General features: G+C 38.0%; 1 protein-coding gene across 7 annotated transcripts; it reads left to right on the top strand.

Moving 5' to 3' along the window:
• Positions 1-1516: 1516 nt before the first annotated feature.
• On the top strand, positions 1517-26215 carry aff3 (AF4/FMR2 family, member 3). Of its 7 annotated transcripts, none has more exons than XM_051905339.1 (20): positions 2193-2296; positions 2599-2886; positions 3722-3896; positions 10757-10834; positions 11343-11376; positions 12523-12580; positions 13150-13201; positions 17158-17195; positions 17582-17774; positions 19547-21598; positions 21689-21804; positions 22165-22324; positions 22730-22863; positions 22974-23037; positions 23761-23897; positions 24260-24331; positions 24433-24526; positions 24627-24673; positions 24782-24975; positions 25243-26215. In XM_051905339.1, exons 4-20 carry the CDS (start codon positions 10760-10762, stop codon positions 25362-25364), a joined length of 3642 nt encoding a protein of 1213 aa, XP_051761299.1. In that variant the 5' UTR covers positions 2193-2296; positions 2599-2886; positions 3722-3896; positions 10757-10759; the 3' UTR covers positions 25365-26215. The 7 variants fall into 7 exon arrangements, with proteins under 7 accessions (XP_051761297.1, XP_051761299.1, XP_051761298.1 ...); XM_051905338.1 differs by having other exon boundaries at positions 3697-3896; XM_051905335.1 differs by lacking the exon at positions 3722-3896.
• Positions 26216-26515: the final 300 nt, after the last annotated feature.

The following is a 26515-nucleotide window of genomic DNA, read 5'->3' as shown; positions in this document are numbered from 1 at the left end:
ATTTGTCCTTGCCTATTTAAAATTAAATAATATCAGTGTGTCTGTTTGTAAAATACCTTAAAAGGTTAGTTCACCCAAAATAATGTCATTAATTACTCACCCTTATGTCGTTCCACACACGTAAGACCTACGTTCATCTTCGGAACACAAATTAAGATATTGTGGCTCAGTGAGACCTCTATTGAGAGCAAAGCAAACTCTCAAGGTCCATAAAGGTACTAAAAACATATTTGAAACAGTTCATGTGAGTTCAGTGGTTCTACCTTAATATTATAAAGTGACAAGAATACATTTTGTGCGCCAAAAAAACAAAATAACGACTTTTCAACAATATGTATATGGGCTGATTTCAAAACACTGCTTCAGAGCTTTACGAATCGAATCAGTGAATCGGAGCGCCAAAGTCACGTGATTTCAGCAGTTTAGCCGTTTGATAGGAGATCCGAATCACTAATTCGAAACAAAAGATTCATAAAGCTCAGAAGCTTCATGAAGCAGTGTTTTGAAATCGGCCCATCACTAGATATTGTTGAAAAGTCATTATTTTGTTTTTTTGGCACACAAAAAGTATTCTTGTAGCTTTATAATATTAAGATAGAACCACTGAACCAATGAACTGTTTCAAATATGTTTTTTAGTATCTTTATGGATCTTGAGAGTTTCAATGGCTTTGCTCTCAATAGAGGCCTCACTGAGCCATCCGATTTCATCAACAATATCTTAATTTGTGTTCTGAAGATGAACGAAGGTCTTACGGGTGTAGAACGACATGAGGGTGAGTAATAAATGACATTATTTTCATTTTTGGGTGAACTAACATTTTAATGTCACCATCTCACATTTGGCTATCTGCGCTGATTGCCTTGTAAAATAATAAGCTAATGAGAGCAGTCTATATGTTATGGGCCATCTCAGTGGTACTGCATTTAATGTACGTATGGGTAAAAGGTATAAATAGAAGGCTGTGCATGTTTATTGTTATACATTACAATTTTATGATTTTTTTTTTTTTTTTGGACTTAACTTTGTCTCTGTCTGTGTAGGAGTGATAATAACTAGCTCAAATATTCTGCCTGAAAAGAAAAAAAAAACCTAAGATACACATTGATTCTTGATTAAACTCTCAAACACAAGCATGTCCTTTTGTCATATGTTTAGATTAAAAAAAGCTTCACTGTTCAATTTCCTCCTGTTCTGTGATTTGTGTTTTTTAATACTGCATGCTATAAAACTCAGTTTTATTGGTTTCTTTCTCTTACGCAGCCTCTCTCTTACGCGCCGTTTGCTTTTTCTCAGTTTCAATCTATTTTTGATTATTTTCTTCCTCCAGGTGTGGCTCTCTCTTCATGAGGGTGAGTAATGACTGAGCGGTCATAAGAAGAGTGCTTTGTTTGAGTAATGAAACCACGACTGTGAGAAAGAAGGATCAGCAGCACATCTGGGGCATTCCTGTCACAACTGTACAGACAAAGCCAAAAGACAAACACTGTTTTGTGCAAGAAAAGTTGCAAACCCCCTCAAACCATGCAGCTTGATTGGTAAGTTATACTTTTTTTCTTTAGCAATCAGACTTATTTTTAATCTAATGAATGATAAAATGAATGAAAATATTCTATAGACTTACAATGAAGCTATCTTATATCTCATATCTAGCCACAATACCAGAGATTGCAGTGAGACAGAAATCACCACCTAGCAACCCCATTACATTGTGGCAGTGAGGTTTGCACAGACAAGCACCACTCACATTTTCTTATGAAAATATTTGTTTTATTATAGGTTTAATTATGGGGGCCATTTTTTGTTTTGAGATGTCTGCCAAAAAAAAAATGAAAGTGGCTGGGTTTGCTATAAACATGACACCAAGGAGATGACCTATCTACAAACCTCAAACACACCCAGTGCAAACCTAATACATAATGTTTTGGAAAACAACAAATCAAGATGCCTAGAAGGTATTTTGGGATTCTTAGTCTCTTAATGTTTGGTCAGGTTCGAGGAATAGTTATATCAAGTCTCACAGGCACAAACAAATCTGCATCCTCATCTTGTTAGCTTGTGTGAATGAAAATCATTTCACAGGGAAAGTGTGTCTACCTAAGTATCCAATTGTCTCCTGATGCATTTATAGGCTCAATGCATTCTGTGTTTGCATTTTTTTTTATTCTTTCATTTCAGTGAAATGTATGAAGCAATGTGGGGGGAGGTGTAAAACTTGACCTGGGAGTGTGCAGAGTAGTGAGTAACATTCAGTGGAAATTCCGGGGAACTATTTTCATGCCTAATCCTTCTGTGGGTATGTATCAGGGTTCATTCCAACCTCCTTCATCTTAGAGACAGGCTTTAAGCTCATTTTAAGTGTTTGCATTGTGAAAATCATCAGTGATGTTAGGGGTCTCCAACATAATATTGTTGTCTCAGACAGATAAACAGACATATAGATAAACAGACATATAGAAAGAAAGAAAGAAAGAAAGAAAGAAAGAAAGAAAGAAAGAAAGAAAAATGATTTTTGCTTTTTTATTCGCATTCCCGGAGGAATTTCATGCTTCATCTTCTCGGTCACCCTGTTTCCCTCCTCCCTTCTTGCTTACGCAGGAGTGTCTCTACGAGCATCTTCGTTCATTGCCGTCATAGCGCTCTGACGCGATGTTTAGGTGACAACGCCGAGCCGGTCCATCAGCCTCCGCCCATCGCGTGCTTCCACAGAACCGACCGTGCCTCTGATGCGTGACCTGTTGAAGCTCGTTCTCGTGCGGTGCGTAGTGCTGCGCTTCTGTAGCTGCCAAAATGGACAACTAAACAATCGACCTCAACATGCCTACCATTTATGGAAGTAAGGGAAAACTTGCAAGTGTTTGTTTCATGCTTCAGCACGCATCCCAGGTTAGTGTTAAAATTAAAATTAATGCTTTTAAGTTACTTTGTTTTTCAGGCAGAAACAAAAACATGACTACCCAATGTGATGAAGACTCTTTGATGGTGTTATCTTATATATTTAATGTGGTTTATATTATTATTAGTATTAAAATATTATGTAGTCTCGCGCATTCTTTTTTCCTCTTAGCCAAACGTCAACTGTCTTTAAAGTTTTTAAACAAAACACAAACCTTTTGTGTTGTATCTGTGATATGTAAATATATAGCCTAGTTAAGTGGTGGATAATGGCTGTGTTTATGTTTGTCGATGTTTCGCCCGATGCTCCTCGCGAAAAGTACACGAGCAGCGTACTGTTACTATGGTTACCTCTTCAGGAGGGCACGATTTCTCATCTCGAGCGTCTTTTTAACGTTAGGTAAAAAATAGGCGCCCGTACTAACTTTTGTGGTCGTCGAAATGTTTGAATATATGAGGTTTAGTGCTCATTAAGGAATAATTAAAACATTTGAAAACTCTGTAGTTAGAAGAATCATGCGCTGTCATGTCTCTGTATACACTGACAGAACTTCTCTGATGTGATGCTTTATGGTTTTGTCAGTTGAACTGTTTTCCGGTGTGAATACCTTTGAGTGCAACTTGGTGTTTTCGGTTTTGCTGTGGTTCGCGCTCAGTGTTGATTAGGTGGTACGAAACATTCAAATTCAAAATTTAAAAAACTACTTCCTCTTCTGTCTCTCTGAAGAGCTTCTTCACTCTATCAAGGCAACCATCACCTGCCTCTCTTGTTGTTACATCATGTTTATCTCTTCGCCTTAGTATCTCAGTTTGGACTTCTCCACAGAGACCCGGTGGCATCAAGGGGATTTTGCCTGCTGTCTGACTAGGGCTCGCTTGTACTAATATTTATTGACGCATATGTGAGAATAATAGTAATTAAAAAACAAACAACCTGGGAGAAGAGAGCTGAAGATCAGTCTGAGCAACTGAGGGCGCAAGGAGGACCAGTAGCCTACTAAGTGAGTAAGGTTAAATACACTCAGTTAAGCTGCTAAACTTTGGGAATTTCTCTCTCTCTCACACACACATTCACTGCTGTACTCATGCAAACACACAAGCTTCACAGATGACTCATTCTCAGTCATTCAGGGGGTAATGAAACAGGTGCTGTGGAGGTTTATTAAAAAAGGAAAAAAAGTAAGGGATCATCAAAAAATACATAATATTTTCCTACAGCTGTGTGTGAGTCAGCCCCTACACTGAGAGCTTTTGGGGACACTTCAGTTCAGACAAGTGCATGTGTGCAGACAACCACAATAGCAACCATATCACCTGCAGATACATGCAGATGTCAGCTGTGCAGCATTTATTCAGCTGTAATGTATGTCTATTTGTAAGAATTGATCACATAAATGGGTTATTCATTTCTTATAGATATCCGTGACATCTTTCTATAAATTAATCTATTAATTCTTGCACATTAACTATATTGGAATGTCATAAAATGTACACTATAGGCCTAATTCATTATTACTTGCACATCTTTCTGGAATGCTTGATTCTGACTGGTCAAACATAAAAATGTTTTATAAATAATAGCAGTTAAAGTGTGTAACAGCATCATAAAATAATTTCAAATCAGTATTGCATGTAATAAGTATGATACAGTCATTACCACAAAATAAACCCCTCCAGATACATCAGGTCTCAAATTATGCCTAATTTGTTTTTTATTTTATATGAGCTAATGTTTTTTCTTGCAACAAATCAGTTCAACTGCAAATGCCAGTGTGATTCCCATTCAAAATACATCCTTAAATGCTAATGGAATATTCAAATGAAATAATCCCAGCAGCTTTGATCCAGACAAATTGTCCTTGGAATCAATATGCTTATGCATAACTGCACTTTAGTATTGGTTAAAAGCACCTATAGTGTCTCTTCTCTGCAAAGATACTACAAGTGACACTCACCCTGACACTTAAACTGTACATTAGCATTGGAAGATCATATGGCGGTGTTTAGCTTTTCTCTTGGTAAGCACTGATGTTGAGTGTAATTCAGGTAAATTGTATTTACAAAATATTTTGCAGTTTAGCTTCTGGTTGGCATATATATGACACTGCTTAATCATTTACTGAATTAGTATGAAAGAGGATTATTCTATGGATTAATTATTATAACATTTCTACGTACGAGTTATTTAGGTGCTATCCAAATGAACAATAATTCATGTGTCTGCTGAGAACAGATGTCTTACCCTAAAAGAACAGATATAAAACATTTTTTTGGAGGGAAAATGCTTATGCAGATCATGCAGATTCAAATCTGTGGTTCGAGTCAGTGGTTCTCCAGACATCTGATTGTGATGTCTGGATAAAGTGTGTACTTTACTTCTAAGGGCAGATGTATTACATGCATGTTTTCTTATATTGATATCTTGTTTCATGATCAATTATTAGGTTTATTGCTGTTTGTGTGTCCACTTCACACTTTGCCCCAGTTTTGCATGGGCTGATATTGTAAATGTAAATGAGGTCTTCAGTATCAACGTTTTGATAAGCAGCAGCCTTGTACATGTGCATTGTGCTGAACTGTATGTGTGGGATAATCTCAGTACAGTATGCAGTGCTGCATATCTCATATCCGTCTGTTACCATTAGTCTGAATTCAGTGTTGGTGAAGGAGCACATGTATAGACGGGGTGATGTTGTGGTCATAGGTATTTTTAGAAAGAGCACAACAGGTGTTGGTGAGGTTGCAAACATGAGTGTGCATGTGTCTAAGCCTTTTGTCGGTTTTGTCTTACCGTTTAAATTATTGTCAAATTCACAGTCTGCTGATATGATTAAATATTGCACAACAGAAAATTCCCAATAACATGGGAGTTCCTGAAATAATGTATGTTCTTAATGTAAAATATATAATATATCAGCTTTTATTTAGATACTGATGTCTAATCAAACTTTAATCTTTTTAATTTCCTCTAAAAAGTCCTATTTATTTCTTTTTGCATAATATTTTTTAATGAAGGAAAAAATCAATGTGAAAAGAGAATGAGTTGTTTTATGCAGTGTGTTGTAGACTGGTTCTGGTTGTTTCAAAGCATCTAAATAGACAGAAAAGAGAGGACATGCATAGAAAGAGAAGCAGTTTCAGGTTCACCTGGGAAGCTTTGTTGTTGGAGGAGAGAGATGAGTCCTTAGTGACTGAAGGTGGCGAGAGAGATAATGAAGCAGGTGAACGAGTGGAAAGGGGGAAGAGTTATGCTCTGGAGGGAGGAGTGTGTTTTTGAAATATTGCTACAGGCTTGGAAGAACTATTGATGTGTAAAATATATGTATATGTATAAAATATATGTATATATATATATATATATATATATTCTGAAAATATCATATTGTTCAGTAGAAGATTTACAATATGATGATATTCTACAGTTCTACTAAAATTAGTTTAGCAGTCTGTGTTGAAGACACGGTGGAGTTTATCCTAATAGTTTGAAAGTAAAAGACCATTGTTTGTTGTGACTTGAAATGTGCTGCACTTGACCCATTTATTAAAGGAACAATATGTAAATTTTCACCGTTAGAGGTCGCTTATTCAAAATTAAGGTGTACACTTGATGACACCTTGATTTCGCGTAATCATGGGAGGTGTTGTCTTCATGTCTACAGCCGGTGGAAAAGAATCGGGATGGGACTCGGGCAGAAATCATGTTCATGGATGAGATTATTAACGTTAGTGTAGTATGAAGCAGAGCAGGGCCGAGTGCTGTGGGAGCTGAACAAGGCCGATGGAGCGATTGCTAATGAGAGACGAGTGCGACACATAGCTTGAAAGCAGTGGAGCTTTTATTATGCCGCTTTCGCTTCTTCCGGTCAAGTGTATGTGGGGTAAAGCAGCGTTGTTTTATCATATTAGATAAATTTGTGTGTTGAAAGTTGGTATAGTGCTACTCTGCGTTCACTCAGCAGCTGCTATGAAACACTTGTTGCACGCTGCACTAAGCTAGATCGGTATTAGGCATGGTAAAACATGGTACTCGCTGTAAATCAAGAAAACGAGATTTACTGTGTTGAGCTATATAACAATGATTAGTTTTCTGTCGATGAATGTATCCATCCAAACAGTTGCTCACCTCTCTAATAAAACAAATAATATATTAAAATGTTTGGTGTTTCCATGGTTTCTACAAAATAAAACCAGAAACCGAGGGTAACGCAGGTATGATGTCATTGATAGGCGACTCACAGACATAGCCCGTGTCCTGGTTAATTGCTTGTTTCTCTGGATTTAAACATTCTTGGAAACATTTGGGATGATGTAAATACACAATCGACAATCTATATAACATTGTTCTAGTGGTTTTTGGATATTTGAATCCAAAAATCTTTCATATTATGCCTTTAACTCTTAATGCTATGTTTTAAAGATTACAAAGTCTGGTGTAGAGTTGTCAAAAGTACCGACTTCGGTACCATGTCGGTACTGAAATTTAAAAAATTTGTAAACACCTCTGATTCGTAAACACCTCTGATTGACCATTGTGTTGATGCACTTATCGGATATGTCTGTGATTGGCTTTAATGATCAATGCTTCAAAAACATTGTAAATAGTCATCAATGACTCTCTTCACCAAGCGTTTACACAGATACGCGGGAGCGTTTAAAAAGCAAGCGTCTATCATGGACCAGTCCGCTGATAGATGCCTGCTCTCAAACGCTCCTGCGTTTTTCAAAATGCTTTCAAATTCAAACACTTCTGTGTGCTTTCAAACGCTGCCGTGCGATGATCATTGTAGCCAATCACAGACATATCCGATGAGTGCGTGAATACAATGGCCAATCAGAGGTGTTTATGAATCCGCTCAACAGCGCTCAAAGTGTCACATTTTTAAAATTTCAGTACTGAATGCTACAGAAGTCGGTACTTTTGACAACTCTATGTCAGCAAACGTATGAAATCAGTGGATATTATATTATCCAGTACAGATAATGTGTGTAGAATGTACTATTTAAAAAATCTCAGATTTGAGTTTGCCTGTAATTACAATAGCTCTATGACTGTTATCCTAAAGGTGTAGCTGTAGCTGCCATGTGTATAACTGTAATGGAAATGTGACATAATTTCTACTTTTCTCAGCTTAATATGCACCGACAGCTACAATATAAAGGTGTAGTCACATTTACCATTGTTCGATAAATTGTTCATTTCAATAGGAGTCCACACGATCAGATTTTGCAACAGGTTTAAGTTGGTCAGTGGTCACACAGATTCGCTGCATTTGGTCCTGATGCAATGATAGAATGTCCTACCTGCTTGTCAACCTATGTATTTGCATACCCCCATGCACCCTGCTCGCACAGATATCACACATCATCAGCGTGTTTCATGAGGCTATGCAGAGTTGTGGACACACACGCTGCATCTGAAAACGAATACTTCCCTACTATATAGTATGCAAAAAACAGTACACCAAAAGAGCAGTATGTCTGAATACATAGTATTAAAAAAACAGTAGGTAAAGAAGTATTAATTCCACTGAGATTCTGAAGTGTGCATTCGATGGACACTTTACTATCCCATGAGGCCACGGGAGAGGATTAGTGAATGGCAGTGAAGTGACGCAACTGACACTGGTAGGTCATGTGACAGTAACAACATGGCCGATGTAGTACCCATACTACCCATATCCATACTATATAGAACATACTTTTTAACAGTCGTGAAGTAAATTCAAATGAAGTACCTACTCAGTGTGCGATTTAGGATACACCGACAGTCAAAGAGTGCAGCAAACAAATAGCAGCCACCTTTTACAGTTCCTTCTGAACAAAAACAACAAGCTTATGCTGCGTTCACACCATGACGTAATTACCGCAATTACGAGATGACAACTCTCGACGTACTCTGAGCTGTTCTCGAATTAATGCGTTTCTAACGCCGAAATGAATCCGTGGCAGTCAGGTGGTACAAGTAGGAGCTCTCTGAAAATTCAGAGTTTACAAGTTGTAATTACAAATTCTACGAGGACGTGAACAGTTTTTATGTCGGAATCTCGTAATTATGGTAATTCTGACATGGTCTGAATGCACCTTTACAAAAGTGCTTTGAGTTCCAACAATGACCATGAATAAGTTGCTTATGTTCATTATTATTGTAATATTATATGCTTTGAGACATGAGGTAGTTTAACGCCATCTCTCATGACATCTGGCTGTGTGGTTAATGTGATTTGAAGGAGGCGTGGCTTTGGTGGGATCTATGCTTTCAAAACTTGCTATTGTTAGCCTCTACAAAACTGCACACCCTAGCTTTAAGTATGCCATTATTACATTGACTTCCCCAAAAAGTGTAAACGCTGTTTCTGAGACACTATCAAAATATTGCTATTTGAGCATCCTCACTGTCTTGACACAGTAACATTTACTCATCCAATGATCATCTCTATTTATAGCCAAAGAGGGAGTGTGAACGGTATTTATTATTATTATTATTATTATTTATTGTGTGTGTATGTTACACTGGCCAAAATGACAGTCATGTTGGATTTATGCAGTACCATGCAAAAACAATCATTTGTACCATTGTAGAAATTTTCTATTAGTGGTCAGCCATGTATAATTATTCAAAAAAAAAAAAAACTGTGCAAATTTAGTGACATAGTTCTGACAATGTTTGACACTCGGATAAATGAACATCAGTCCGTGAACATTTCATTTTAGAGTGTAATCAGTCAGACGTTGTACAGAGTAGAAAACTCATGGCCTTTTTCACAGACTGCTTCCTGTTCTGTACCACACACACACACGCTCTAACCAAAACAGATTACACAATAAACAATTACAAAACTTTTACTGAGTAATTAATTTAAACACACACATTATGAGAAATGCTAGAAACTTTCACAAACCCACAATTCCTGTAAGTTCTTCATCAAAAGGTCATGAACTCTCCTCTGTTAGATCATTCACCGAATTAAACAATTGCTCTTTATAAAGAAAGGATCAAAATGAAACCTTAGTTCTGCAAAAACTACTAATGCTATTATGAAATAACATACAGAAAATGATACTTTTAGATGTCACTGGAATTTAAAATCAATACAGCAGCCATGTTCAATGCAATGTCTTTTAGATGAAAAGCATCAGCTAAACAGCGTCTTTGAGCTGATTGTGGTGAGGAGCTACTGCAGAAATCTTTATGAGTGATGGTTTAATTAGTTATTTTTTTATTAGTTTTTTTATTTTATGGATTTAATGTATTTTAAATATTTGATATGTTTATATTTTAATATATGTATTTTTTATTTTGATTATTTAATACATTCTGGAAAAAAAATATTAATGATGAATAGAAGGTAATTTATGATACCATTGATAGTTCACCTAAAAATGGAAATTCTGTCATCATTTACTCCCCCTAATTATGACTTTCTTTATTCTGTGTAGCAGAAAAGAAGATATTTTGAAGAATATTTGTAATCAAACCATTTTGGTGACCATTGACTTTTATTGTATGGACAAAAACATTGAGGTATTTCTCAAAATATATTCTTTTGTGTTCCACGGAGGAAAGAAAGTCATACCAATTTGGAAATAATCAGAGCAAGTAATTGGAGTAATTTTTGGCTGAATTTTAAAGTTAAGAGTTCCTAAAGATGCAAAACACATCAATACCATCACAACCACTGGAAATCCCCTTTGACATAACGGCCTCGATTGGCTAAAACTTATTAGTCAGGGGATATAGACACATTTCAGTCAGTTGCATATAATAATGGAAAAATGCTCATTTTCAATTATTCATTTGTGTAACTTATTTTCTGTAAGTCATTTTGACTTTTAGCCTCTGTCCTCTCATCTCTCTCCATAGGACATGACCCAGTCCTGGCCTTACCAGCAGCCCGCAGGGGAAGGGAGCAATCAGCATTTCCTGTACTCGCACTCAAAGGTACGCACATGGTTTATTACAGACTGCAGGCAAGTGTGAGAAATTCACCAATATAAGGCACAACCTCTGCTCTGTCTCTGTAGGTTTATCTCGTACTCTCTCTCTCTCCTCCTCTCTCTTCCTGCAGGGTATTACACTTGCATTGTTTATTTGCACTCACTCATAAACTCATAAATCTGTGTTGTTTTAGCACCAGAGTCACTAAAGAAATTATGTAAATCAGCTAGTAATGCTCCAAACACAATGCAGGCCATTTCTAGGGACTGTACAGCTTCTCTTCACCACTACAACCTGAGTCGACTTGTTTAAAATGCCAAAAGTGCACCTGAACATAACAACAACTGGTTAAACTGGAATATTGAATAAGGTACAGGGTTTGGCAAATATTGAAGAATGTTTATTTGAGTTTAGTAACCATTTAGTGAATTCACCCTTCTGTTTTTTTGTGTGTTGTGTGTTGTTCGTGTGTTGATTTGACTGATTTGTTTTTTCTGTTTATCTGTCTCAGGAGGGAAAACAGCACAATTCACGACACAGACATGGTAAAGATGCTACACTGATGTGCAAAACTTATTTTGGAGCACTGACTTAAATATATGTCTTTTTATTGGGATTAGGGATGCACCGATATTAACATTCTGACTGATACTGATAAGCTATTTTCATGTTATGGCCATTATGACTGGTAATAATTATGTACTATTTTGTGTAAAAAATAAATAGATAAAATCCTGAAAACTGAAGTCAATCATTTTGAATGCTACAAGTGAAATTAGTCATCACAACACTGTAAAGTACAATATGAAAAATTTAGGTTTATTTTGAGATTTACTAAAGACAGTGTTTAGTTATTAGTGTTTTGAAGCTTCACTTTTTATGAGCATTTGATGATGTAAAAATAGTGTAAATGTACACTTCTGTTTAAGATTTTTAATGTTTTTAAAATGATTTTGAAAGAAGTCTCTTCTGCTCACCAAGGCTGCATTTGGTTGACTTGGTTGAAAAACAGTAATATTGTGAAATATTATTACAATTTAAAATAACTATTTTTTATTTTAATACATTTTGAAATGTAAAATATTCCTATGATGGCAAAGCTGATTTTTCAGCATCATTACTCCAGTCTTCAGTGTCACATGATCCTTCAGAAATCATTCTAATATGCTGATTTGCTGCTCAAGAAACATTTATTATTATTGTCAATGTTGAAATCAGTCGTGAAGCTTAATATTTTTGTATATAATGGTGATACTTTTTTTTTTTTTCAGGATTCTTTGATGAATAGAAAGTTCAAAAGAACAGCATTTATTTGAAATACAAATCATTTGTAACATTATAAATGTCACTTTTGATCAATTGAATGCATCCTTGCTGAATAAAATATTAATTTCATTTTTTTTTATCTTACTGACCCATACTTTTGAATAGTAATGTACATTTACAGTTAAATGTCTAATATTGTCAAATATTTATTGAATATCGATTAATACCAAACTTTTATGGTAATGGTACCAATATATTGCGCATTTCTAATGTGTATGTGTGCAATATGATGTTTGCTCATCATTAACTGCTTCATGTTCACTTTGAAATATACATGGTTCACAGCTGTACGTGTACTAATATAGTAGTGTTTTTACATTCTGCTCCATAACGCTGATGTATTTCTCTCCCTGTGGCTCTCTCAGTGAGGGATGGTGTCTCTATGAGGATGCCCTCACGTCCACTCGTGGCCCCTCATAAATCGTAAGTGCAGCGCGCAGCACCCGATTTGTCCTCAGTAACCAAGCACCAGGTTGTGCCTGAACTGCTTCTGCCTTTGAACTTTATTACATCATAAACCACTGACTTTACCAAATTCAGTGTTGAATGTCTGTACATATTAGCATGTAAAAAAAATTTGGGCTTCCTGGAATTTAACTACTTTGGACCAACTGCTGTTTAAAACCAGCTTCATGTAGAGTGTTAGGCCAGTGTTATATCTCTGCTGTCTCTAACCACCATACCAACTTCACTGACCTCATAAACTTTACTGAGTTAGTATCTAATTACAGAGCAGGTTAGCACAGTCAGAGAGAGCCCTGAAGGAAACTACCGTCAAATAACATCAATGTTTAACTTTAGAGTGCAGTGTTTATGACTACTTTCTTTGAAACTTGTAATATGATACAATCTCATATGGCTAAACTGTTCTAGGCAAACTCACACATTTAGTACACACACACAGATGTTCTGCAGATTGGCAGAACGAATAAGTCTCTCTGTCAAGTGAGTGTGACATTCTCTCATGTTCGACTCTCCCTTTGCCCTCCTAGCATGCTCGCTGATGACCTGAAGCTCAGCAGTGATGAAGATGACAAGGACGAGGTAGGGCGCCTATTAAGATTGTTCAAGGAATCGGCTTAAAAAGCAGATATCATCTGTTATTAGCAGTAATTCTTGTGGTTAGCTTTGAACACAGTCTAGCTCATTTGTTCATTTATTACGAAATGCATTCACACACAGTCACCTGGCTGATGTGGCACTTGTTTTTGCATTGCTCTCTCATTGCAGGCAGCACTGTATTAATACCATCTTTGCCATTCACTCCATCTGTGGAGTGCTCAGTGAGGCAAAGTCCTCTTTGATGTGTTCGGGTTAAAATTATATGACTAATACTATAATGCTTTTTTATGTTTATATAACATACTACTATTTATCATAAAAATTTGGGGTTGGTAATATTTTCTTAATGTTTTTGAAAGCTGCTCACCAAGGCTGCATTTGTTTGATCAAAAAAACAAAAAAAAAAAAAACAACAGTAAAAACAGTAATATTGTGAAATATTATAATTTAAAACAACTATTTTCTATTTTAATACATTTTAAAATGTAAAATATTCCTGTGATGGCAATGCTACATTTTCAGCATTATTACTCCAGTCTTCAGTGTCACGTGATCCTTCAGAAATATGCTGTAATATGCTCTAATATGCTGATTTGATGCTCAAGAAACATTTCTTATTATCAATGTTGAATGCAGTTTATGTCGAATGTCACATGAACAAACAGGAAAACAGGACTCATAGCATCCGCTTGTTGGAGAAAGTGTTAACAGCAGTATGAACTGACGGCAATATCTACAGATTTTTAATGGGTTAGTTCACCCAAAAAGTAAAATTCTGCCATTAATTACTCACCCTCATGTCATTCCAAACCCGTAAGACGTAAAAATCTTCGGAACACAAATTAAGATATTTTTAAAGAAATCTGTGAGCCTTCTGGCCTCCGATAGACTGCAACACAATTACCACTTTCAAGGCCCAGAAAGGTAGCAAAGAAATCATTAAAATAGTTCATGTGTCTACAGTGGTTAAACCTTAATGTTATGAAGCGACGAGAATACTTTTTGTGTGCAAAAACAAAACAAACAAAAATTATTCAACAATTTCTTCTCAATGTTAGTCTCCTATACAGTTGACATAGACTGCAACACAATTACCACTTTCAAGGCTCAGAAAGGTAGCAAAGACATTGTTAAAAAAAATTGTCCACGTGACTGCAGTGATTCAAACTTAATGCTATGAAGCGACAAGAATACTTTTTGTGTGCAAAAAAAACAACAAAAAAAATTCTGGCGTTCTGACGTAGAACACGGAAGCGATGCACTGGGTTCACTACGTCAACTGTATAGGACACTGACATTGAGAAAATTTTTTTAAATAAAGTCATTTTTTTTGTTGTTTTTTTTGCACACAAAAAGTATTCTTGTCGCTTCATAGCATTAAGTTTGAATCACTGCAGTCACGTGGACAATTTTTTTTAACAATGTCTTTGCTACCTTTCTGAGCCTTGAAAGTGGTAATTGTGTTGCAGTCTATCAGAGGCCAGAAGGCTCACGGATTTCAACAAAAATATCTTAATTTGTATTTCGAATATGAATGAAGGTCTTACGGGTTTGGAACAACATGAGGGTGAGTATTTCATGACAGAATTTTCATTTTTGGGTTAACTAACCCATTAAGCAAAACAAAAAGCTAACCTAGCTAGTTATACAAACCCGATTCCAAAAAAGTTGGGACACTGTACAAATTGTGAATAAAAAAGGAATACAATGATGTGGAAGTTTCAAATTTCAAGAATCAATATTTTATTCAGAATACAACATAGATGACATATCAAATGTTTAAACTGAGAAAATGTGTCATTTTAAGGGAAAAATAAGTTGATTTTAAATTTCATGGCATCAACACATCTCAAAAAAGTTGGGACAAGGCCATGTTTACCACTGTGTGGCATCCCCTCTTCTTTTTATAACAGTCTGCAAATGTCTGGGGACTGAGGAGACAAGTTGCTCAAGTTTAGGAATAGGAATGTTGTCCCATTCTTGTCTAATACAGGCTTCTAGTTGCTAAACTGTCTTAGGTCTTCTTTGTCGCATCTTCCTCTTTATGATGATATCAAGATTTATGATGTTTTCTATGGGTGAAAGATCTGGACTGCAGGCTGGCCATTTCAGTACCTGGATCCTTCTTCTACGCAGCCATGATGTTGTAATTGATGCAGTATGTGGTCTGGCATTGTCATGTTGGAAAATGCAAGGTCTTCCCTGAAAGAGATGACGTCTGGATGGGAGCATATGTTGTTCTAGAACTTGGATATACCTTTCAGCATTGATGGTGCCTTTCCAGATGTGTAAGCTGCCCATGCCACACGCACTCATGCAACCCCATACCATCAGAGATGCAGGCTTCTGAACTGAGTGCTGATAACAACTTGGGTTGTCCTTGTCCTCTTTAGTCCGGATGACATGGCGTCCCAGTTTTCCAAAAAGAATTTCAAATTATGATTCGGCTGACCACAGAACAGTTTTCCACTTTGCCACAGTCCATTTTAAATGAGCCTTGGCCCAGAGAAAACGCCTGCGCTTCTGGATCATGTTTAGATATGGCTTCTTTTTTGACCTATAGAGTTTTAGCCGGCAACGGCGAATGGCACGGTGGATTGTGTTCACCGACAATGTTTTCTGGAAGTATTCCTGAGCCTATATTGTGATTTCCATTACAGTAGCATTCCTGTATGTGATGCAGTGCCATCTAAGGGCCCGAAGATCACGGGCATCCAGTATGGTTTTCCGGCCTTGACCCTTACGCACAGAGATTGTTCCAGATTCTCTGAATCTTTGGATGATATTATGCACTGTAGATGATGATAACTTCAAACTCTTTGCAATTTTTCTCTGAGAAACTCCTTTCTGATATTGCTCCACTATTTTTCGCCGCAGCATTGGGGGAATTGGTGATCCTCTGCCCATCTTGACTTCTAAGAGACACTGCCACTCTGAGAGGCTCTTTTTATACCCAGTCATGTTGCCAATTGACCTAATAAGTTGCAAATTGGTCCTCCAGCTGTTCCTTATATGTACATTTAACTTTTCCGGCCTCTTATTGCTACTTTTTTGGAATGTGTAGCTCTCATGAAATCCAAAATGAGCCAATATTTCGCATGACATTTCAAAATGTCTCACTTTCAACATTTGATATGTTATCTATATTCTATTGTGAATAAAATATAAGTTTCTGAGATTTGTAAATGATTGCATTCCTTTTTTATTCACAATTTGTACAGTGTCCCAACTTTTTTGGAATCGGGTTTGTATTTATTGTTGGCATTTTATTAAATTTTAATATCCGAATGCTGGTGAGAAGAAGAAAAATAAATAAAAAACTTTTAGATATCAATCTGCATATGCGATTGTCATTGGTTATTCTGATCTTTGGTAGCTCCTTTGAAGGCATCTTCAGTAAAACAGCATTATATTTGCTGAGCACATACAAATGACCTGAACTGGAAGCGATGCAACCTATGTTACAGAATACAGAAGTTTGTTGTGCATAACCCCCATAGGAGTTCTCTTAAAACAAATTATGACCTTATTATGACCAAATTATGATGAATTATGATGTTACACAAATTTTTAGGAGGCACTGCCTTCTTGCCTCCTTGAGAAAAATGCCACTGCTCCACATCTGAGCTGCTGAACTTGATGTGGTTTGCTGAATTTGAGAACGTAGCGAGTTCGATAGTTGACTCAGTTTATTTAACCTACAACACCAGCTCCTTGTATGTGAGTGTATCTCATTCTCATGTATCTCATGTATCTCTACCCAGGACTCCAGGTTTATGAGTCATAACAGTCTGAGTCATAAAATACACCAGACTCGTGACCTTTCTGGCATTACTGCAGGACTGTGGCTTTTGCTTTGGTCAAGATGCTAGTAGTGACCATGAAGTTGAAGATTCCAAGCTAAAGAGCTCTCTTATTTATTCTTAACTGTTATACAGGGAAGTGAGCGAACAACTTCCTGGGCCAATAATGACCGGTAAGTGTGTGCTTGTGATGCTTTTGTCTGCTTTATATGTTTGTATCTGTACCAAGTCTCAATATGTGCCAGTGTTTGTCTCTGTATGTGTGAGTATGTGTGTATTACATATTGAAGAGGTCAAAATATGTGGAATGTGACAGCTGGATGATAGTCCAGCCTCTGTTTCTTTTGGCCTTTCAACATGTTCAACCCCCAAACACACACACCACTAATGGGCCAAGCATTTAGTTAGGGTTTAGTCTGCATACTTGTTGGGATTGTGAAATTTCTGTGAACTTGATTGTCAAGCTTGTTCTACATGTAAATGCATTTGAGTGTGTGGCCTAAGAAGTGTGTGTGCACTTCTCAATCCCCATCCATTGTGTGCATGTATTGACTGACAGCTTGTCAGGCCAGCAGCAGCAACACACACACACACATGTTGGAAGGGTGAGACATTCTAGCTCAGGGTCTTCAGGATCAGACCCCTCCAGCGAGTGGGAAAGCAGCAGCCAGCGATCACGCAGCCCGAGCCCAGGGTCGCACGCCCGGTGCAGGACACCGACCCAACAGCAGACCCTAAACTGCAGCACAGAGGTACACTAACATTTTTTTGCCATGCAATCTACTATTTCTCATTGCCTCACTCTCTCTGTTTTCCAGTAGTTGTTTTTAGCGGATGAGGTAAAAAGGGATGGTGGGGGGTGGAGAGAGGAATGTGGTGGGGCGGCCACTGAGACTTTAGAATCTGGGTGTCATGTCAACATGTGGTGCCCCAGATGACTAACTAGATATGAAGTAGTACATGTCAGCATTGATTTCATCACATAAAGCCGAAATTAAAGGGATAGTTTACCCAAAAAAAGAGAAAATTCTGTCATCATTTACTCACCCTCATGTCATTCCAAACTTGTGTGACTGTACAAAACAGCCCTGGCTGGACCCCACTGACTTTCACTGTGTGGAGTAAAAAAACAAACAAACAAAAAACATTGAGATATTTTTCAAAATATCTTTTCTGTTCCACAGAAGAAAGAACTTATAAATGTTTGGAACAACATGAGGGTGAGGAATTAATGGCTGAACTATCCCTTTAAAACAGCACAGGAAAGAAATCCTGGGCTTATAACAGCTACATTTGAAAAATTTGACTCTGTAATATTGTTTTTATATGACGTTCGGCTCTAGCGGGTCTTAATTTTGTCCGTCAGAAAGAGGGATTAAAAGCTCCAGTAGCATAGGGCTACACCACCATATGAATGAAGGTGTCTGTGTGACACAGCTGGTTCTATTACTGAACATGCCATCTATTTGGAACCTGTGGAGAAGGGAGGAGGGAACACCATGTGTTTTTCATCTACGTGTAGTCATGTAGTGTCTCTGAGGAGGACGGCTTGGAAACGCCACACGGTTCCAGGTAGAGGGGGGTTGAGGGGAGGGGCAGTGGGAAAAGGGCACAAGAGATGCAGTGTCTTTGCTGGAAAGAGAGAGAGAGGGGAAGGGGGAATGTTTGAGTGGAGGAGTAAAAGTTTAAATTAACTCTGGTCAGCTACTGGAGGCAAGCAGGGAAAGCACAGTCTGCCCTGGAGCTCAAGTGTGCTATCGAGTGAGTATTTGCTTTGTTTTGTGGCATTAATTCAAAAAAGTAAAGTCAGTAGTTGGTATAGCTCACTTTATTACTCTATGAAGTGTGATTCTGTCATCATACAGTATTTAGTTTTTAAAGCATCTTTTTTTGCTTCAGCTTTCTGGATTGTAATAATTTGAAACAGTGAACTGAAGAAGCATTGTTATGGTAAAAACGGTTGAAATTGAAAGAAAAGGGTTTGTTAGGGTTTAAGGAATCTCCAGTGTTTCTGCCCTCTCTCTCTTTCTCTCTCTCTCACTCACCCTCTCACCCTCTGTTTTTCTTTTCCTCTCTCTCCACTGACACACCGTCTTGTTTACATAAATACTCATGTTTCTTATTCATTTATTCTAATAATTTCTAATTGCCATTTTTTTTTATATTCTCTCCAACATGCTTTCTTACAATCACATTGTTGAGTAAATTGGAATATGGGTTTATGCAATCTTCTGCACACATACCGTGTTTACTTTACACCAGTATAATCAACAATGGAGATGTTCATTAGCTAGAGGTTTTGTAAGATCCCTTAGATTATAATTGCCAAGATTGACTATAGTAAAGAGTGGATTTACTGATAATCATAATCTTGTCAAGCGTTTTTTTATAGGTCACGCTGTATTTATTTTGTCACATTATTTTATCAAATTCATATTTAGAGTAATATCTACAATACAAAATATTTTTACCAGTTTTATCATTATGTTCTGTGTCTTGAACTCTGTGTCCTTTCTCTGTCCAGACGGAGAGTCCACCATCCACACAGTGGCAACTGGACAGGTGGCTTGAGAAAGTCCCTAAAAAGCATCAGTCGACTGACCACGACCCAGGAGGACAGCGACGAAGTGCAAAATCTGACTGTGGCCGAGGACCATCACCTGGAAGATACTGGGGCAGAGACTCTGAGTCAAGACGGGATTATAGTCCTTGTGATAGTCCGGTTCCAAGTCCAAAATTTGACTACAGCCCCAGAAACAGTCCTCGTCCCAGCCCAGAATACAGTCCATGTCCCAGTCCAGGAAATAGCCTTGTGCCAAGCCCAGTGCCAAGTGTGTGCCCAAGTCCAGGAGACAGTCTCCGAGAGAGTCGAAGTCCAAGCCCTTTATTTCCGCACCCTCCCAGAAGCCCAAGTCCAAATCTCTCATCCACCCCAGTACCTATCCAAGGTACATATCCTCAGGTACAGTCACCTCAACGGGAAATTCCTAGATATATTTCACATCCAACAGTTGCCTCCAATCCACCACATCGTCCCAAAGTCAGGCCATGGGTGCCTCCAGACCATAGCTCCGACCAGAGAAAGGAATTTAGACCCAAAGACTCTAGATCCAGAGACTCTCGAGCCAAAGACTCCAGACCTTGTCCTCCTCAACAACCCCATCATTCCAAACACAGCTCAACAGAAAAGTTACACAAAGATCTCACACACAAGCCTGAATCCAAAAACTCTGAATCCACAAGCAAGCAAAGGTTTAACTCACCTTCGAACCCAATTACAAAGCATTCGTTGAAGCAAAGGCCACATGTTAGCCCAAAACCACAAGCCAGGCACTCATCTACAACTGACCATAGTATTGAACATAATCACAGAAGCAATGAACCTACAGGAGCATCAAACCACAGTTCAACCCCCAAATCGGGGCATTCATCTCATTTAAATACTCTAAAGAGCTCAGACCGTGGTCCTTCGTCAAAGTCCAGGGACTCTTCCCAAAGCGAAGTCAACAGTCGATATAGTCACAGCAGCTCTAAGAGTAAATCTTTCCCAGACACCAAGCAATCCAGCTCTAAACAGACTTCCCAACCACATTCCAGCCCAAAGCGCAGGGTCAAACTAGGGGACAACCCGGTGCCCAGAACTGGGCACTCCCTAAAAGAGCCAAAGCCCAGAGAGAGAGAGCGGGAGGTGGACAGCCGAGGTAAGGCCCAGGGAGTGACTCTGGTGCCAACTGGCAAGGAGCAGAGACAAAGAATACTGGCGGAAGAGCAAGTAATAAGGCGCCGCTGGGTTCGGAGTTCTGAGGAAGAGGAAGACGAGGACGATAGGAGAACTGAGGAAGGGGAAAGAGAGAGGAAGCGGAGAAGGAGAAGGGAGCAGGAAGCTGAATGGAAGGCGGTACAGCCCAAGCAAAGACCTCACACCAACAGCCAGCATCACACTCAACAGGAATGCAACGGACTCAACCTTGAGGAGCAGAGGAGGAAGAAGAAAAGGTGGAGCAACGATGACATTTCCTCACATCCTCATTTGATAGACTCTAGCCCTTCTCCTCCACTCTCTCCACCTTCACCGACTCCTGTCGTCAAGCCCACTCGTCCATCGTCTTCCTCATCCTCATCCTCCTCATCGTCCTCCTCATCTTCCTCTGAATCAGACTCTGAGTCCAGTCCACCCCGGAACGTTGCCAAAGTCCCTGCAGATTCAACATCAAACCAAAAAACTGTTCCAAAGAGGAGGCATGACAAACAGGGTTCTGGCACTGGTGCTCACCCCCACGGCTCGAACTTAAGCACCCCTGAAACAGACAAACAAGTCCGGGGCAGGCACAAACTCTATACACTGGTTCCTTTCGGCCGATCTGAGAAGTCCCCCACCGTCGCACATCGAGGCCTGAAAAAACTTGTTGTGAGGATAGACCTCTCACTTCTGGGTAGAGTACCTAGTGCAGATGAGATTACTAAGGGACAGTCCTCGTCTTCATCTTTGTCATCGGGAAAGGCAAAAGAAAAGACATTGATGAAGCAACTGCACCACTCTGACCAACTGCCCGGAGATGGCAGAAGTAAAAGAAAAGTAAGGAAGAAAAAAAAACTGTTCTGTTGAATATGAGAGGTGTCTTCTTGCATAGATGTAAGTTTATGTTTGTTTTGCCGTATGCCGTAGGCTGAGAATGGAGATGCTCAAAGAGAAAATAAGAGAAATCACTCTCATGCAGATAAACTCCCACCGTCAGTCCATAATGAGTCTGAGGAAACCTGCGCTGACAACAAACAAAACGGGTATATTTAGACCTAATAACTTTATTTGAACCTTTTATGCATCAGTGCTTTGTCTTTGCAGCTACAGTTTAGGTAAAATTTAACGAGCTGAACGTGTTTATTTTTTTCCAGTGTTGTTTTGTTGATTCAGAAATTTAGAACATACTGAATATGCTATTGCATATTGATAGTATAATGGAATATCAACAAGCAATTACGTTTTGAAGGACATCATGGAAAACCCCTGTAACAAAATACAAACATGAAAAAGGTCAATTCATTGCTGTTATTCTTGCCAACTGGGACATGTTAGCGTAATCTGATGTTTACTGTATGGCTCATGCTCTTTTTATGACGTCCTTTTTATTGCCGTGTACGCAGATGTCAGGACGATTACTTTTACTCCAAAAGGCCAGTGTCGCCATTGTCTCCTCCATCTGACATACTAGAGCTCTCAAAGCCCTCTGTGAAAGCTCAGCATGCAGAGAATTACCGCACACCTACAGGAAAAGACAATGATTCAACAGCACAGAAAACACAGGTTCTTAAGATAACACTCACACAGCACTCTTTCTTTCTTTCTTTCTTTTTCTTTCTTTCTTTCATTTTTCTACATTTTAATGCTTATGTAATCAACATCCTTCAATCTTAAAAATTAAAGTTCCAAAAAGAATCAGAAAGAACAATTTTTCTCAAAGAATTTTTTCATTCTTTAGGTCTTTAGAAGAACTAATGTTTTAAAGAACCCAGAATCAAGTACTCTAATCTGAAGAATGTATAATGCAACATAAAGAATGTTTTTAATCTTCAAGAACCATATAGCAAATCAAGAACCTTATGCAGACCAATAATGGTAGTTCTTTACTAATATTTAGAGGCAATGAAGTTATATAACAATTGTTCTAATGTAATATACACTAATAAAACAGGACGTTTGTCTCAACAGGTCCAGAAGACGCAGCCCAAGGTAGAAGTGGAGTGTGTTGGGGTGTCAGGACACCTACAGCCTCTATCTGGATCTCGGGGTCCTCCTCCAAACCTTCCACTTCACTACAGAGGAACCGTACCTATCAGTGATGTGTGAGTTAATTTCTGTTAATGCTTGTTTCATTTAACAATGCTGCAAGGTATAATGTCGAAAAGCTTCCCATAGTTCTCACCTAATATTTCTTTTCTTCCTCTCATGTTAGCTCTCATCATGCTGAGTACTACATGCATGAGGCCAAGAGGCTGAAACATCGAGCAGACGCAATGGTATGACAGCATTGTGAACACGTACAGTATATTGCCTCAGTCTAGACAGGACTCTTATGGGCTTTCCACACTGTGCTTAACCCCTGGTTATCATCGTTCTAAACCCCACTTATAACCCTGAGTAAAGAAACATTTCACACTTGTAATTTAGAAGCGGGGTTAGCACAGATTTTTACCTGGGGCTATGAAACCCTTCTCCATAGTAGGGTTAGCAATAATGCTTTTGCTGTGTTAACCTTGCATTTCGGTGACAAACGTGTACAGTGTGAAACAATGCAGTGTCAGAATGTTGTGGCTAGATGCTTAGCAATGGACACCCAATTGTGTGCCTCAAAATGGTGACAGAAAATGTGACAATTGGAGTGAAGAGACAGTTTCATTCTTATCTTTAAAGTCCAAAAAAAGTCAATTCAGTATAAACTTGATAATACAGTCAGTATTATACAATGCTAAAGACTTTATGGAAACAGGTCACATGCTGTATTTGCCCAATCAATGACACTGATACTGCAGATATGCAAATAAGGATGTTAACCCAGGGTTTAGGAAGTGTTTTTCTAAATAGCTGTGTGACATGGAGCAGGGGTCTCAAGGATGATAGAACATAAAAATCAGTCACAGACCAAAACAAGGTTGAGAATCCCTGGTTTATGTGTGTATCCTCTATATCTGATTCATCCACTGCTTTCATTTACCCTTTTGCCTCTCTATCCCTGTTTGCAGGTGGATAAGTTAGGAAAAGCTGTGAATTATGTGGATGCTGCTTTGTCCTTCATGGAGTGTGGTAAAGCCATGGAAGAGGGACCGTTGGAGTCCAAGTCCCCCTACACCATGTATGCTGAAACTGTGGAGCTCATAAGGTGTTTAAGTGTTTCTCTTTCACCCTCTCTATTGTTCTTTTTCTTCTTCTGCATTATTTCAGCATGGAAAGCATTTTGACTAGGCCAGATATCACATGACTTTAATAATCTATGAATGGAAAACAGGGGTAGCTCCATGTGATAGGCTATGACTCTATTTTACCTACAACAGATGTGGGTAAGTGATGTGTAGATTAAGTGGTGTGACAGATCAACAAGCCACAAAAAATGCAAATATATTTGTTAATGTCAATAGATTTTATTCCCACCCATTTTTTGACAAATGCCAAAAAATAAAATAAAAAATAAAAATGTTTGTCAGAAGCTCTGTATTGATTTGATATGTTCTCTGTGTTGATCAGATACGCTATGAGACTTAAGAGTCACGCAGGCCCTGGAGCCAGCCAGGAAGACAAACAGCTAGCTGTACTGTGGTAAATACAACATTACAAAGATCTGCAACTATCTGTATTGGCTGAATCTTGATCACGTTAAAGTCTGTTGACAAAACAAACATTTTGTGTCTGGGTTGTAGTTTCCGCTGTCTTGCTCTTCTTTATTGGCAAATGTTCAGACTTAAAAAGGACCACGCTCTGAAATACTCTAAAGTTCTGCTGGACTACTTCAAGGTAGGCCGTTGTCACTTATCATACATACAGTTTGTTAAAACAGCTAAGTTGTCCTGTTGAAAGATTTAACTATACTTGTAACTGCTTATGCTTTTATTAGAGTTCTCCAAAAGGACCTCACAAACCCCTTTGGAACGATGCTGGAAAGTAAGGGTTAATTATAGCTGGGCCTGTAATTCATATATACTTAGGCAACTGTGAGAAACCATTATGTTGTGTTTGGGTGTCAGTACATCTGTGTTTGTGCTTCTACAGGGGAACTGTGCCTCCTGCCTCTATTTGTTCTGTCAATATAATGGGATCTCACACAGGCAGCTCACCAAGTAGTGTCATTAGCATTCCCCACCGTATCCACCAGATGGCAGCAAATCACCTCAACATCACCAACAGTGTCCTGTACAGTTATGAGTACTGGGAGGTGGCTGATACCCTGGCCAAGGAAAATAAGGGTGAGTTTGTGCAGTTCTGTTTAGGAAAACTGTGCGCTTCTCATAGGGGCCCATTTTAATAGCTTAGGGAAAGAAAACATTTATTTGACATTATTTTTTGTAAAATATTACATTTTATTTTAATATTTATCATTATTTATTAGAACATTTTATTTATTTATATGAAAAATATTTTTTTTTACAATGTGTATTTATTCATTTATTGTTGATAAATGTGAATTTTAGTGATAATTAAACTGTTCATTCTCTCTCTCACACACACACCAGAATTTTTCAACTATCTGAACACACTGACTGGACCCTTGACTCTGCATAGCAGCATGGCCCATATCGTCCAGTACACCAGGCAAGGGCTGCAGTGGATTCGGATCAGTGCTAATCTATCATAATACCATGTACAGACATTCTCAAACTCCACAAATCACTCGTGAAAACAATGTTCTGAGGCCAAATTACCAAAAGATTTTACAGTTCCTGCACTCTGTGTCCAAGGTGTCTGATTCTGGGCCGGGACTATTGAAAATCGTCTGCCATAGGTTCATGACAAGTCATGTGGCATCATGTTATCATATGGTATTTAGAAGCAGACATACCTTTGTTACTTCATTCTACTGAGCATTAAATGTCATAATATCTGAGGATACCGTGTCAGAAATAATCATATTTTCTTTTATACAATCAAGACTTGCCGGTCAAATTGATAGAACATTGGTCATTCAATTCTTAGCACTTCTTTAAAAATGATAATCTTACTGAAAGTTTTGAAAAGGAACCATTGTCGGCTAATTCATCAAATGCTGCTTTTCCAAAATGTGCCACATTTTTATATCAGAAAAAATTAAAAAAATCTTTTTTATTTTCTGTATGTAATTATTATGACAAAAACTGGATTAAAATGATTTTTTATGACAGGGTGTTGCATCCAACGTTCATTAAAAACTGTTGTTTTGTTTTTTACATGAGCCTTCCATAACTTCTTATGTCAAAATCAGTGCATGCACAAAGTCTTTAAGATCTGTGGATGTGATTCATGTTTTTTATATGAAGTTCTTTGTGCAATAAGTCAGAATTTTTACATATGTGTCATATAAATGTTTTGGTGCTGTTTTTCAATAGCCAGCATAAAGTCATGTCAGTCTATGCAAGACTATTTATGGCCTTGTGAAGTTCTTGTAAAGTTTAAACTGTAAGAAGGAAAAAACATAATAAGGACTTTTGTAATTAAAGTGTTTTTACAGTAGATTGTAGTAGTGTTGGTCATTTGTTAATGATGATGGTGGTGATGATGATGATGATGATGATGATGATGATGATGAATTGCACACCGCATACCACAGCAATCCATAACATCTCTACTGTAAACCAAGATTATATTTTGAAATAACATGCCTACAAATTAACAGACTTCACACATTCTAATCTCTAAGATGTTATAGATAATTTTTTCAAAACCTAAGGAAATGAAAAAAGGACTGTCCTCACATAGTAACTTTACCTTTGAAATAATACTTATTTAACCTCCCACATTCAAAATACTAAA

This window comes from Ctenopharyngodon idella, chromosome 9 (assembly GCF_019924925.1).
Source record: "Ctenopharyngodon idella isolate HZGC_01 chromosome 9, HZGC01, whole genome shotgun sequence".
NCBI classification, from domain to species: Eukaryota; Metazoa; Chordata; class Actinopteri; order Cypriniformes; family Xenocyprididae; genus Ctenopharyngodon; species Ctenopharyngodon idella.
The sequence above is the reverse complement of the archived record's forward strand: the minus strand, read 5'-3'. Positions and strand labels throughout refer to the sequence as shown.

What these genes read in the sequence shown, in the direction of transcription:
- aff3 (XM_051905335.1), top strand. Translation starts at nt 2,818, where the DNA reads ATGCCTACCATTTATGGAAGTAAGGGAAAACTTGCAAGTGTTTGTTTC. An exon ending in TCCTGTACTCGCACTCAAAG is followed by an intron (nt 10,835 to 11,342) that starts GTACGCACATGG and finishes TATCTGTCTCAG; the next exon opens with GAGGGAAAACAGCACAATTC. An exon ending in CCTGGCCAAGGAAAATAAGG is followed by an intron (nt 24,976 to 25,242) that starts GTGAGTTTGTGC and finishes CACACACACCAG; the next exon opens with AATTTTTCAACTATCTGAAC.